This window comes from Vombatus ursinus, unplaced genomic scaffold (genome assembly GCF_900497805.2).
Source record: "Vombatus ursinus unplaced genomic scaffold, bare-nosed wombat genome assembly UNPS02014786.1, whole genome shotgun sequence".
Taxonomy (NCBI): Eukaryota; Metazoa; Chordata; class Mammalia; order Diprotodontia; family Vombatidae; genus Vombatus; species Vombatus ursinus.
In genome coordinates, this window is record NW_020954564.1 from 45625094 (window position 1) to 45640177 (window position 15084).

The 15084-nt window shown below is 38.5% G+C and overlaps 1 protein-coding gene across 4 annotated transcripts in view; it reads right to left on the reverse strand.

Annotated features, from left to right (window-relative positions):
- Positions 1-15084, reverse strand: part of LOC114047022 (DENN domain-containing protein 1A-like) — a 702955-nt gene that overhangs the window by 375787 nt on the left and 312084 nt on the right. For all 4 annotated transcript variants that reach the window (XM_027867675.1, XM_027867672.1, XM_027867674.1 and 1 more), the window contains one exon: positions 4543-4612. In XM_027867675.1, coding sequence (XP_027723476.1) covers positions 4543-4612 — 70 coding nt within the window. The remainder of the gene's footprint in view (positions 1-4542; positions 4613-15084) is intronic.

Genomic DNA, 15084 nt, shown 5'->3' on the forward strand with positions numbered 1-15084 from the left:
TGTGTGTGTGTGTGTGTGTGTGTGTGTGTGTGTGTGTGTGTGTGTGTACTACTTCACCAAAACACCAAGATGTGGATGGGGAGAGAGGTTAGCCAGAATAAGGATAATGGCTTGGCAAAACATTGAGGAGAGGTGAGACTATGGATCATGGTGAAAATGAATAGATTTGGAAGGAGTAGGGCATAGGGAAAGATAGAATGATGAAAGGGTATTATTGGTAAAGGAATGTCAGAATTTCTTGATCATGGATGTGAAGCACCTGTGGGTAATGGCAAGGTTGAGGGAATGACAATCTCTGTGGATATCTGAGATGTGGTAAAGGAGTAGCATGTGGTAGTTGAATAAATGGAGGAACTATGAAGTTAAGGTATTTATGAGAACATCAACATATATGTTGAAATTCCTTATTATGAAGGCAAGAGTTGGGGTAGTCAGGGATTGTGTAAGCCAGTCACTAATCTCACTGAAAAATGATGGAGAATGTCCTAGGCAGTAATTTGGTAATGACCATCAGGTTCTGGATCAGGTGATAAGTTTGGAGAAAGTGCGCTGATGCATGATGGTAGTAGAGGGAGAATCTGGAAATAGCACTGGAAGGTGAGTATTCTGATTCCCCTGCCAATGCATACAGTAGTGATCCAGTGAGGTGGAGCCTGTGAAGGGTCAGGGCCCCTCTGGATAGAGACAACAGCAGCAATAATCTGGGCTCAGCAATCCCAATTTTGTGGAGGGCCATGAAGGGATGGGCTATAGTCGCCTACAAACTTAATAAAAACCAGCAATCTGACCTAGTATCCAAAAAAAGCTAGTGGTCAGAACAAGGAAGGTGGTTGCTCATTTCTCTATCAAAATCTATCTGAATTGTGCTCAGTTAGGGAGGTAAAATTTCAGGATGATCATAAAAAACTGGAGCATGCAAAAAAGGGTGACTGGGAGGACTGAAGACCATGCCATATCAGGATATGGTGAAGGAATTGGAAATGTTCTGCCCAGAGTAGAGAGGGTTTAGAAGGTGGTGGAGGATCATTGTACATGATTATAGTCTTTAAAAATATAAAACATTGGGGCAGCTAGGTGGCACAGTGGATAGAGCACTGGCCCTGGATTCAGGAGGACCTGAGTTCAAATCTGGCCTCAGATACATAATACTTAGTAGCTGTGTGACCCTGGGCAAGTCACTTAACCCCACTGCGTAACTAAAAAAATAAAAAATTAAAAAAATTAAAATATAGATCACAATTAGAAAAACACTAATTGCTCATAGGTAGGCCAAGCCAATATAATAAAAATGACAATTCTACCCAAATTAATTTACTCCTTCAATGCCATACCAATCAGACTACCAAAAAATTATTTTGCAGAGCTAGAAAAAATAGTAAAAAAAAAAAAAACTAATCTGGAAGAACAAAAGGTCAAAATATCAAGGGAATCAATGAAAAAAAAATGTGAAGAAAGGTAGCCAAGTAGTTCAAACTGTATTACAAAGCAGTAATCATCAAAATAGTCTGGTACTGGTTAAGAAATAAAGTAGTGGATCAGTGCAATAGATTATATACACAATACAAAGTAGTAAATAACTATAGTAATCTAGTGTTTGATAAACACAAAGATCCAAGCTTTTAGAACAAGAGCTCACTATTTGACAAAAATTGCTGGGAAAACTGGAAAGCAGTTTGGCAGACACTAGGTATAGACTAATATCTCACACATAAACCAAGATAAGGTCAGAATAGATATATGATTTAGATATAAAGGGTGATGACATAAGCAAATTAGGAGAGTATTTTATCTGTCAGATCTATGGATAGGGAAAGAATTTGTGACCAAACAGAAGACAGGGAACATTACAAGATGTAATGTAGACTGAACCATACATTTTTTTTTACTTTATTTTTCTTGGGTTTTTTTTGTGGGGGGGTCTCTGTTTACTCTTACAACATTGCTAATATGGTAGTATGTTTTGCATGACTGTACATGTATAATCTATATCTATATCTAATATCTAATTGTTTGCCATTTCAGAGAGGAGGAAGGGAGAGAGAGAGAGAATTTGGAACTCAAAATTTAAATTTAAATTAAAAAAAATAAAAGTTACAAATTGTTTTTAAGTGTAATTTGGAAAAAAATTATATTTAAAAAAGTGTAGAACATTGTCATAAGAAGAATTAGCCCAATTCTTCATGGCTCTATCAGGTGGAACTAGGGACAATGAAAAGAAGATACTGGAAGGCAGGTTTCAATGAAATGAAAAAAAGAACTTCCTAAAGATAGAATGCACTGGCTCAGGAGCTCATAGGTTGGGCATCAGTGGATGTCTTCAAATAGAGGTTAGATGACCACTTACTGAGGAAGTGGTAAAGAAGATTCTTGCTTCAGCTAGGATTTGACTAAACAAATTTTCAGCTTTCAACTTTGAGAGTCTATATTATAACATTCTATGTTTTAAGGTCCCCTCTAGCTCTACCATTCTATATTTTAAGCACCTCCCAACTCTAAAATAATGTCAACCTTTAGAAGTAAACAGAGAATCAATAGAGTTGGAAAGGAGGGCGGCTATGAACTCTAACATTCACCATCAGCAATCAGAAACATTTTTTTAAACCTTTACACCCTCAGCATCTTATACACGGTAGTTAGTTAATTAATTTTTGTTGAACTAAACTCTACCAAATATAATGTATGGTATAAGTAAGAAACAGGATTTGATGAAAATACACCAGTATCTCAGATACCATTGAATTCTGCCCAAGATAAATGACTTTTCCTTTGTATATAGTAATTCTTTGCTCATAGTCTCCACTGAGGATGGGAAAGGTTCTTTGAAATCCAAAAAATGAGTGTTAAGTGCAGGACTTAGAAGAAAAGATCTCATTGATATCTATACTCCAGAGCATTTAATAAACATTTACTAAGTAAGCACTCACATTGGTTAGGCACTAGAAAATAAGACATACACACATATAATACATATGTGCATACACACATACACATACATGTACATATATACAAATATAATACAGAACCAGTTCTAAAAGAAAGCAGGGTTTGAGATCATTAATGCTGATGGTAAACTCAATCTGTTATATGTATCTTAACCAAATATGGTGATTTCTATCACAAGTGTGATGGAAAGAGGAATCAGCAATGTGGAGGGATGACTTTAGCTATAAAACACAGCACAGTACAGTGGAATTAACACTGAATTTTAATTCAGCTGACTTGAGTTCAAGATCAGAATTTGTCTGTCACTAGCTTCATGATCTCTGTGAAGTCCCATCCTCTCTAAGGGTATCAGTTCCCTCTTCTATAAAATGTAGATAAGAATAGTTACCTACCTCGAAGGGGTTGTTGCAAGGACCACATAAGGTATGGCATTCAAAATGTCTTGTAAAGTATAAGTCAATGTATAAATGTCAACTGTGATGATAATGATTTTCTTCTAGTTCTAATGCTCTTCAAGATGTACCTACCTTTTCACTATTTTGGGGAGGGGGGGGTTAGGCAGTGGGGTTAAGTGACTTGCCCAGAGTCACATAGCTAGTTAAGTGTTATATGTCTGAAGCTGGATTTGAACGCAGGTCTTCCTGAATCCAGGGCCAGTCCTCTATCTACTGCACCACCTAGCTGCCCCCCCTTTTCACTATTTTTATAGTGCAAAGCTGACAGTTAAGAAATTAACTCCAAATACTTTGAAAGAAAGGGCTTATAGTCTGTAGCTCCAATAAAAAATGGTGTAAAAATGGTCAAATTAAAAAAAAAGTCATAACAAACCTGTTATCAATCCATACTCTCACATCTTTTTTTTGTTTTTTTGTTTGTTTTTTCTTTCTTTCTTTCTTTCTTTTTCTTTTTTTTTTTTTTGGTGAGGCGATTGGGGTTAAGTGACTTGCCCAGGGTCACACAGCTAGTAAGGGTCAAGTGTTTGGTCTGAGGCTGGATTTGAACTCAGGTACTCCTGACTTCAGGGCCAGTGCTCTATCGACTGCACCATCTAGCTGCCCCATATAATCTCACATCTTGAAAGATATCTTTGAACCTAATGAGAACTGAACCTGTTTAAAGGAAGGGTCAGAAAGTAATGACAAAGTACAAGAAGACCTATGACTACAGACAACTCTTTCCATGATACAGAAAGTTAGATAACCTCTTTGTTACAAGACATTTAATATCAGGAGTGTCAGGTATATTTGATAAGTACTTTGATTTCCGTATAGATATATGCTATTGAATAGAATCACAGAATATCAGGACCCTAGAAGGACCCTTAGAATACAGAACATTGGAACACAAATAGAATATTAGAGCAGGAAGGACCTTTAGAGATCATCCAGTTCAAAACCCTCAATTTACAGATAAAGCTATTAAGGGGCTTGCCAGTAGTCAAATGGCTTCTAAATGGTAGAGCCATGATTTGAACACAATTCTCCTGATTCCTAGTCTGGTGCTCTTTCCACTAATCAGGTTAGCCTAGTGGAAAATCCTTCTAGCATTTGACATAGAATCAGTTTTTGGTTTTTTTTTTTAAAGATATAATATAAATACCTGTCCTTTTGCTGTATAATCCGCCAAGATGTTGAGCAGTTTATAAAATACTTCAAACCAGGGGAGATAACTGGGAAAGAAAAAGAAAAATACTGAAAGTAAGTGAAAACATCAAAACTCCAAACCATGATATATTTCAAGTCAAGTATATTTTTTTCAGTTTATTTAATGAACATTTAAAAGCACCTGTTAAATAAAGAGCATAGTGATATATGAAAAAGGAAAAATATAAGATAAATGAAATCTGCTATCCCTGCCTTCACCGATCTAACTATCTATGTCCTAAAAAGATCTCCATTTCATAAGCTACATTATAAAGAGATGGTTGAAATGCTAATCACCCTTTACTTATTACCTGTTTGATTTTTACTTAATACTTCAGGGACGGATCATTTCATTATCAAGGGTGGCAGTACTGGGGGCTGGAGCACAGGAGATAGCAGCCTCTCTGTGCTATAGTCAACAGTCTTCAAGAGTTGATGTGGCCGAAAAAATTAATTATACGTTAGCCAACTTTTTGGTGATGAGTCTGATAGAATTCAGGTAGGCTGGTTCTCAGATAAAAAGATACATAGTCCACCATTAGGGATCTATTCAAAGCTGCTTACATTTTAGCAGAAACTGTCAGAGCTTATGCTAGACTTGCGGAGCTTTTGAGAATACCTTGCCACCTTTATACCCTGATGAGATATTGAAGAACAGGCATTAGTAGAGGCCAATTATTATTTTTTTCTTTAAAGATTCTTTATAAAAAGTATAGGGCAAATAAGTACTCATCATGAATTCTTGCTATACCTGAAAAATGAAGAGATTTTTATAAAGAAGAAATTAATTGAAACACATATATTCTATCTTTGTATATGAAAACTTTTCATCTACTTCCAAGACCATCAGAAAAAAAATTTATATTTACCTATCATTATTGCATACATAATAATAGCTCCAAAACAGCACACATAAATACAAATCGCTTTCCACTTATGCTGTGTCCTATACACAGGTGTAAGTCCAAATGGCCTTAGAAACCATTTATAATAGCTGACATTTATATAATCCCTTAAATGTTGTAAAATGCTTTACGTACATTAACTCATCTGAGATTCACAACAATCTTATGAGGTAGGTAATACAAATATCAATACCTCAATTTTCCATATAAAGAAAGTGAGGCTCAGAATAATTAAATGACTTAGCCATAGTTACACTACTAGTTAGGTGCAGACGGCAGGATATTAACCCAGGTTACTGACATCAAATCAGGCACTCTCTGTACTCTTCAACATTGCCTCTTATCTTGGCACAGACTTACCAACCTCCCTCCATTGCCCTCTTCCCTGCATCGAATGAAGTCTTTGGAGGCACAATGATCACAAAGGAAAAAGGGGAAAAAGAGAATGGAGTCTTACTGGATAAGCTATGAATGAATTTCTGGCAATGGTAACCAACTCCATAGTACAGGAAATGTATTATCCATGTCAACTTCCAAAATTATCTGTGTTCCACATGTTAATAGGGTAAAATAACAGAACTTAAAAGTATGGATCAAAAGAAGATTAGGAGTGTGAGACAGAGAGATAGAACATCAGCATAAGAGTCAGACAACCAGTGTTTTAATCCTCAGTCTGTCCCTTAGTAGGTAGGTCCACTTCTACAAATGACTTGACCCCTTTAAGTCAGTTCCTTCACATATAAAAATAGGGAAGTTAGACAATCAATCAACAAGCATATATTAAGTGTCTGCAATAGGCCATTCCAGACACTGTACTGGCTGCTGAGTTTGAGATGCCTATGATATAAATAGTTCAAAAGGTTCATTATGCTTCATTAAAGCTCAAGAAAGACAAGTATATAGATTTGGTAGCCACTGCATAGAGATGAAAATTACATCCATGGAAGCTGATGAGGCTACCAAGTGAGGGGATATGGAGAAAAGGGGGCCCAGGACAAAGCTTGGGAATATACCTACAGTTAGGGTAAAAGGCATGGATAATGATCCAGTATAAAACACTGAAGAGTTGATAGAGAAGTACGTGGAGAACAAGGACAGAGCAGTGTCAGAAAATAATTCAAAGAGGAGAGAGTATTCACAAGGGTGGCCAGGCTGTAGGAGTAGGACAGGTGGAGGGTGGGACTAATCCAGGGTTAGGGTTTAGTAAGGTATGAGAAGCAATGTATTTGAGAGTATAGGACAGAGCTGAAATTGTTAACAGATCAAGATTTGGAAGGAAGGCCAATGAATCCAGATTAGAGATGATGGCTTAGGCAAGTACGGTACTAGGCAGGGGTGGGGAACCTGTGGCCTTCTAGGTCCTTGAGTGTGACCTTTTGACTGAGACCAAGTTTCACAGAACAAATCCTTTTATTAAGAGAATCTGTTCTGTGAAGTTTGGATTCAGTCAAAGGGCCACATTTGAGGACCTAGAGGGCCACATGTGGCCTCAAAGCCCCAGGTTCCCCACTCCTGGTACTAGCGGACAGAAGAACTGGATGTCACAGCGAGAACCTAAACCTTTGAATAAGTTTAGGAGGAGTAGAAGATAGAGAGAGGTGGAATTATCAAAGAATATGATTTGAAAAAGGAATTTCAGAGTCCCTGATGTTGAGAGTAGAACATTTGTGGGTGTTTGTAAGATCTTCCCTGTGAATGACTGAAGTGGCAGGAAGAGCAGATCATGGGACTTGAACAGACTGAGGAAATGGGAGGATGAAATGTTTAAGGGAACATCAACATGAACATTTAAGTCCTCTAGAATACAGGCCAGAGTTGGTGTGGAAAGGAGAGCTGTGAGCCAGGCGATGAGAAGTACCAGGATCTGAGTTATGTGATACATTTAAATTGTGAGAATCTCAAAGTTTAAAAAGTTACTGACTATATTGCTTCCAATGAATACTTCAGATGAAGCCTCTTAGGAATGAGGGCCATCATTCCAAGGCCAACATTTCCTTTACCACCATTTAAGCAATTCTTCATCGGAATTAATTGAGACAAGAAATAATGAGCATGTAGGGAATGTTGGGTAGATTGGTATATATCTTCTTTGAAATGCCTCCTAAGGAAATCCATTCACTTATTCATTAACTCAACAAACATTTATTGTTACAACCTACTATGTAAAAGGGGCTATAGTAGGCACTACAGGAAATACAAAGATAAATAAAACAGTTTCTGATATGAAGGAATATACAAAAACTATGTCAGGGAAGATGATATATGTACAGAGGTTTATACGTACTGAGAACCAAAAGTTATTGCTTTTCCCAATGTCTGTGGCCAGGGGGTAGGAGAAGTATTATTCCTCCATCCCGTAGACGTTTCAGGAGGTAGTCCCAGACAAAATTAAATAACATTTCCCAGATGCCCAAGGTTTTCTGAGGGATATAAGTAATTGAGGTGGAATGAAATACTCCTGGGGAAAGGAAGGAATTCCCCTAAGCCTCTAGATCAGTGGAGATGCTGATTTATAAGGAAAAGAGACAATATCAAACCACAATAATCCATTTTAAGCCATTAAGGAATTGGGGACAGGTATCTATTTGCAAGGCATAAGGGAAGATATTTCCTCTAGATTAGGGGTTCTTAAGCTTTTTTTTGTTTTATGTACCCATTCAGAAGTCTGATAAAGTCTCTGGACCCCTGTACAAAATAATGATTGTTGCTTATGTTAATTGAAAGAAACGTTAAATTTCAGTTAGAAGTTGATGAAATTAAAGATATAATGTTTTCCCATCTAAGTTCACAAGACCCACTGAAATCTATCCATGAATTCCTTGGGTTTTGTGAATCCTAGGTAAAAAAAAACAAACCTATTTTAGACTTGTGAGAGACTTTATGGGTCAGGTTAGGATCTGCAGTAAACTGAATCCAAGAGAAGACTTTAAAAACAGCTGAATTTGAGCCATGACACAAATGGACATCCCAGAGAAGAACTGATCTTTGAAAGAGATGGTACCACTGTCTTCTGGAGTCTCATTCTAAGTTAAATTCACACATCATCAACTGAGTTTTGCATGTCTCAAACTGAATGTGTGATAGGCATCTTAAACTTAACATGGCCAAAACAGAAATCATTCTATTTCCCCTTGAAATCCTCTTTCTCTCTCAACTTTTCCATTATTGTCAAATTACCCAAGTTGACAACCTCACTGTCATCCTTGACTCTTCCTTCTCACTCACCTCACACATCCAATCGGTGGCCAAATCTTGTCATTTCTGCCTTTACAACATCTCCTGAATATTCCCCCTTCTCTTCATTCATATCACCATCTCCCTGTTCAGGCCTTCATTACTTGACGCCCACACAATTTTAACAGTGAAATAGACCTAACAATAAGGAACACTGGCTTTCCTACCTCATCTCTCCCGACTTCAATTCATCCTCCACATAACTTCCAAAATGATCTTCCTAAAAAGTGGAGGCCTGACAATGTCACCTCCTTACTCAATAAAATCACATGGCTCTCTACTACCTTCAAGGTAAAACACAAAATCCTACATTTGGCATTGAAGGCTCTTCATAACCTCATCCCTTCTTCCCTTTCTGGTATTTCTACACTTTACCCTCCCTCACATTCTCTAGGATCCTGCTACATGGGCCTGGTCTTCACACATGACACTCCAGCCTTGGTTTTCATGCCTTTGTACTGTCTACCCTCTATGCCTGAAGTTCTCTCTGTCCTTCCCTACCTCATTTCCTTCAAGTATCAGTTCAAATCCTGCCTTCTGCAAGAGGATCAGCTACAAATGCCTTCCTCTCTGATATTATCTCCAATTTACCCTGCTGGGTAGCACAGTGGATAGTGTGTTAGAGCTGGAGTGAGGAAGAACTGAGTTCAAATTCTGCCTCAAACACTTAACTAGCTCTGTGACCCTAGGCAAGTCACTTAACTTGGGTCTGCCTTGGTTTCCTCATCTGTAAAATGGGTGATGTGGGGGTGTGGTGGTGGTGGTGGTGGTATATATAATAATAGCACTTACCTCCCAGGGTTTTTCTGAGGATAAAATAACATTTGAAAACTACATTGCAAACCTTAAAGTATTGTAAAAATGCTAGTTATTATTAGTACTCTGTGTATATCTTGTATGTATCTATTTATTGTTGGTGTGCTCCTTGAGAATAGGGACAGTTTTTGCCTTCATTTGTATCTCCATCACTTAGCCCAGTACCTTAATAAAAGCTTTCTGGTTGATCGCTTGCCTATAAGATCACTTCTGACTCCTATTAAGTGAATACTAAATACGTCCACTAAACTCCCTAGATCTTTTTCAGATAAACTTCTGTCTAGTTATACCTCCCTCATCTTGATACTGAAGTTACAGCGGTACGGTAACCTTATTAAATGTTAGCTTTTAAAGCTTGTGCATCATGTTCAAGCCTGTTGAGATCTTTCTGAATGCTGACTGTCATCTGACAGGTTAAGCATAACCCCCCTCGCTGCGTATTTCATAAGAATATTTGATAAGCATGCTATGTAGTCACTCAATCCTAGTCACTGATAAAAATAGTAAAACAACAGGGGGGCCAAGCAGAGTCAGCTGGTTAGTCAGCAAACATTTATTAAACTTATTAGTGCTGGGGAGACAAAGAGAGGCGAAAACAGGGTCCCTACCCTCAAGGTGTTTACTTTCTAATGGGGGAGACAACATGTAAGAAACTAGGTATATAAAAAGTCTATACAGAGTAAGTGAAAGGTAATCTTGGAGGGGAAGACACCAGCAACTGAGGAAGACCTGGAAGGGCCTCCTGAAGAGGATGAAATTTGGGCTGAGCCTGAAGGAAACATGGGAGGTGAGGAGGTAAGGTGGAGGAGAGGAGACAGAGCTTTCTAAGAATGGGGCACAAGTGGCGCATGAAGATGGAAGATGGAGTATCACCTATAAGGAACAGTAAGTAGGCCAGTGTGCCTGGATTATTAATTACATGAAAAGGACCAGAAAAGGAAAGAGCCACATTATGAAGAGTTTTAAATCTAAGAGGAGGGAATTTATATTTGATCCTTCAGGATCAAAGATCTATGGGAGTTTATTGAGTAGAGACTGGGAGCTGGGGAGAGAGGTGGCATGCTCAGACCTCACATGTTAGAAAAATGACTTGGCACCTGAGGGGGAGATGTCTTGGAGTGGGAAGAGGTTTGAGGCAGGGAGATTAATTAAAAAACTACTGCAGTAGTACAGGTGACAGATAATGAAGATCTGAACTAGGTGCTGGCTGTGTGAGTGCAGAGAAAGATGGAAGGTGCTTTCAGAGGGGAAGGTGCAATAAGAGGTACTGTGAGGTGAGATGAGTGAGAGCAAGGAGTACGTAATACTGTTTGCAGCCATAGGGGACTGGCAGAATCCCAGCAGTCCCCTTTACAGTCATAGGAAAATACAGAAGTGAGTTTAGGGGAAGAAGTTAATGAGCTCTGTTTTGGAAATAATATTGAGTTTGAGATCCCCATCTGACATCCAGGTACAGATATCCAAGAAGCATTTGGTGATTGGGGGACTGTATGGTTCAGGAGGGAAAGTAGTTCTAGACGTACAGATCTGACAACCATGTACACAGAGATGATAACTGAACCTGTGGGAGATCTCCAAGTGACAACATAGAATGAAAAGAGAATAATCTCCGGGGGAACTATACTACTGACCCCCTTCTAAGTTGATGTTGAAACAATGATTAATGACAAGCTTTCTGGCCATTCAGCCAGTTCAGAATGCACCCAACTGCAGTATCATTCAACTAAATTTCTCCATTTTTTTCCCACAAGAACAGCATTAGAGCCTTTTTTCAAGTGATTTGCTAAAATCTAATGAAGTTATATCTACAGCATTCCTCTGATTGGTTACCAGTCTAGCAGTTCTATCAAAGAAAAAAGAAAAAAAAAAAAAGAAAAGGTTAATCTGGCATGATCTGTTCTTGACAAAGCCAAGCTTTTACCCACTGCTAATAGATTTGCCTTCTGGGGAGAAACAAAACAAGACTTACCCCTTCTCCTGACAGAAATTCCAGTACTCCTGGGTTGAAGCCTGGGGTCCTAAACAACCTAAACCTTCACTTCTTTAGTGGGGGGCAATGAGAAAAGCAGTGGACAAAGAGGCAGCAGAATGAAGCTCCTGTTCTTCTAGAACCCAAAACATGTCACATGACTTTTCTGGGCCTCAGTTTCTTCTTCTGTAAACTAGGGACAATAATATTCATTGGGTTATTGTGAGAAATGCCCTGTAAACCTTAAAAGCTAGATAGCTTTAAGTGACCATTAGTACTATTTTTTCCACTAAATATCCCACATTCCTTTCAAGTATTCTTCAATGACAAGATTAGTCCCCTCATCACCCTTAATCTTCATTCACGTTTTCTTACAAGCTTCATCTTGTCAATGTTCCTCTAAATTGTGTTGCCCCCAAACTGGACACAATACGACTGCATCCTGCCACCTCTAAGAAAATCAGGGCCCCTATGCTAACTAAACTGTGCAACTTGGGATAATAAATGATGTGAGATGAAATATCCATGACAGAGAAAGTGAACAGCCCTCTATCCTTAACATTTGTTTGACACTGAGACATGCTACTATAAAATTTAAGTAGCTTATCAAAATTGAATGATAAGCAACTTAACTTTTTACTTATATGACAGTATTATCACTTATTGTAATAGGTTTCAATCAACTTGGGCAGCTGCACATTGGTTATTATGATGGTTGCCACTTTAAACAGCATTTAGTTCAGCAGAGCAATGTAAACATTCAAGAGGGATTAGGCAGCAGATAAGGTTCTCCATTCCCTTTCTGCTAAACAAACCTAAGCAGAGTTAAAAAGCTATTATGATCCTCTGGAGAAAGCCTCTCCAAAGGAGACTCCCCATAAAGATTAGAGGAGCTTCTGTAAACAAGACCAAAGGAGGGGTACCAGGAATAAAATCCAACCCCCAAAAGGCTGGAAAAAAGCAAACCAAAAAAAGGCATGTCCACTTTCATGGAAAATAGGGTCTCAACAACGCTGAAGTGCATTGCAAGTCAAAAAGACGAGGTTCAAGTCCCAGCTCTAACAATTATTAAATTACCCTAAATAAGTTAATTTTTCTCAAATGACCTTCAATTTCTTCATCTGCATAATGGAGAGAAAAATTCACAGGCTATCTACCTTGTAGGGTAGTCAGGAGAAATTATTACTATTATCATTACAAAAATGTTAGCTGCAACTAATAATAATAGTAATTACTGAATGATGAAAACCCTTGAAGTATTTTAGGGCTGATTCATGAAATAATGGAGTTACTGGCTCGATTCTTTTTCAACAAGGTCTCGATGATAAGTACAAACACTAAAATCACTCTCTTTCTGGACCTCAGTTTCTTCATGTTTATGAGGAACTAGGCAAAATGGTTTTTAAGGACCCTCCTAGCTTCAAAAGTTATAAGCTCTCTTCTACCACTCTCATTCCATGCTCTATGTCCCAGCACGCTGTCTCCCTCAGTTTTAATACTCAACGATTTAAGGTCCCCTCCAATCCCAGAAACTCAATTTGCCATTTGCTATAATCCTTATAAAGTATATTTTCTATCTGATCTAACCAAATCAATTCCTTCTTCCATGAAATTTAGAATTATAAACCAAGGGAAAGGTTTATTAACTTCTTCAGGACCTGGCCAATAGTTTTTCCTTCAGGGCATTTGATTTCACCAGCTGCTTGACCTTGGTCCTCACACTTCCCCTCATGCACTGACTGATGGCTATCTAGAGAGGGCAGTGTGGCTGTGTCCCCCTTCAAAGAACCCCTGTTTTCCCTTGCTGGGAGGCCAGGGTTCACAGCTGAACTTCATCTTGCTTCAGAGCTAAGAGAGTTTCCTGTACAGCTTCATTAAACCAGACTGGTTAGCACGGTGGGGGTTTCCTCTGTCACAGGTGAGGATATTGAAACCCCAACTCCACTTAAAGTGTGTCTGTCATCATCTAGTAAACAGGGCTTCCCCATATAGGGACGCGAAACAAATACTTATTTATGTTTCTATTTCCTTGATGTCTAAGAGAGTAAACCATAGGTTGAGTAAAGTTCAAACTTCTTAGCACTCAAGATCCCTCTTTACCTCCTTACAAAGAGCCTCCCTGTACAGGTCATACCAGTACCCTTTTGTTACAGTCTCACCCTGACTATTCATTCATATCTCATGAACCTCAACCCTCAACTGAATTCTGACTTGTCTTTTAAAGCTTTATACCAGCCTCACATCTTCCAACGACCCTGTCCAGATCTCTCCCCAGGCAGGAAATGTTCTTTAACAGACTGGACCCCTCACAACACTTCACTTTGCACAGACTGTCCTCCTTGTCACCTAATGCTGGAACATTCTTTCCCTACTCCTGTATATCTCTTAGAACTACTAGAGCCCCTCAAGGCTCACCTCAGGTATCACTTCCTTCAAGAGGCCTTCCCTGATTCTTAGTTGTTAGTGTTGTGCCTCCCCATACTCTCCATCAATCACTGTGTGATTTTTTTAATATTTTTCTTATACTTTTGTGAAGCTGTCATATTTCCTTAGCATAGTGGTTCTCAAACTGCAGTCCAGGGAGTGAACTTGGGGGTTTGAGAGTCTCCAAGACCCTTTCACTGTGTCTATGAGGTTAAACTATTTTCATAATAATACCAAGATGTTTGAATTTCTAATATGGTGAATAAAAATATATGTGTATAGAAACACACACATATACACATACATATATGTACACATACATATGTGTGTATGTGTCTATCTATTTATCTACATCCAATATAAGTGAAAGCTCTTTGAGGTCCTCTATAATTTTTAAGAGTGTAAAGGAAACTTGAGAGCACAGAGTTTGAGAACTTGTGCCATGATAGAATGTGAGCTCCTTTTTCCATTTGTATCCATACTGCCCAGCACATAATAGAGATTTAATACACTTTTACTGATTGGTTTATGCCTGAGTTTATGAAAGGCTGTGTGGACTAATGGAAAGAGCTCTGTACTTGGAACCAGAAGTCTTGGTTCAAGTGCCAGTTCTGACACTTAGCCATGTGCCCCAAAGCTAGTCACTTTGTCTGTCTCATAGAACCTCAAGTTTCTTTATCTCTAAAACAGAGGTGATAATCCTAGCAATATATCAAAGGATTTCTGTGGGGGTTGAGAAAATTATAAAGTAGTATGGAAACGTGATCTCATATTATTTTATGGAATAGCACCCAATCTAGAGTCACAGGACCTGAGTTTGAATCTTGGCTTTGATGCTTTGTTTCAATGTGACCTTAGGTAAGTCACTTAAACTTTTCTGAGCCTCAGTTTCTTCTTCTGCAAAATCAGTGTGATAATGTCTGAGGTCCCTTCCAGGTCTGGGTGCAGGATTCTATCATCCTTTGACCTAAGAAATGACACTGGTGAAGGCAATGTTGTACATAGTAAGCCTGTAATGTACAATACTGAGTTTTAACATCAGTTATCACATTCGAACCCCACAACCCTGCTGTGAGAACAGATATTCTTCCTATTTTATAAATCAGACAGCTGAGACCCAAATTGGGGGTAGCAGCAGAGTTATGACAAA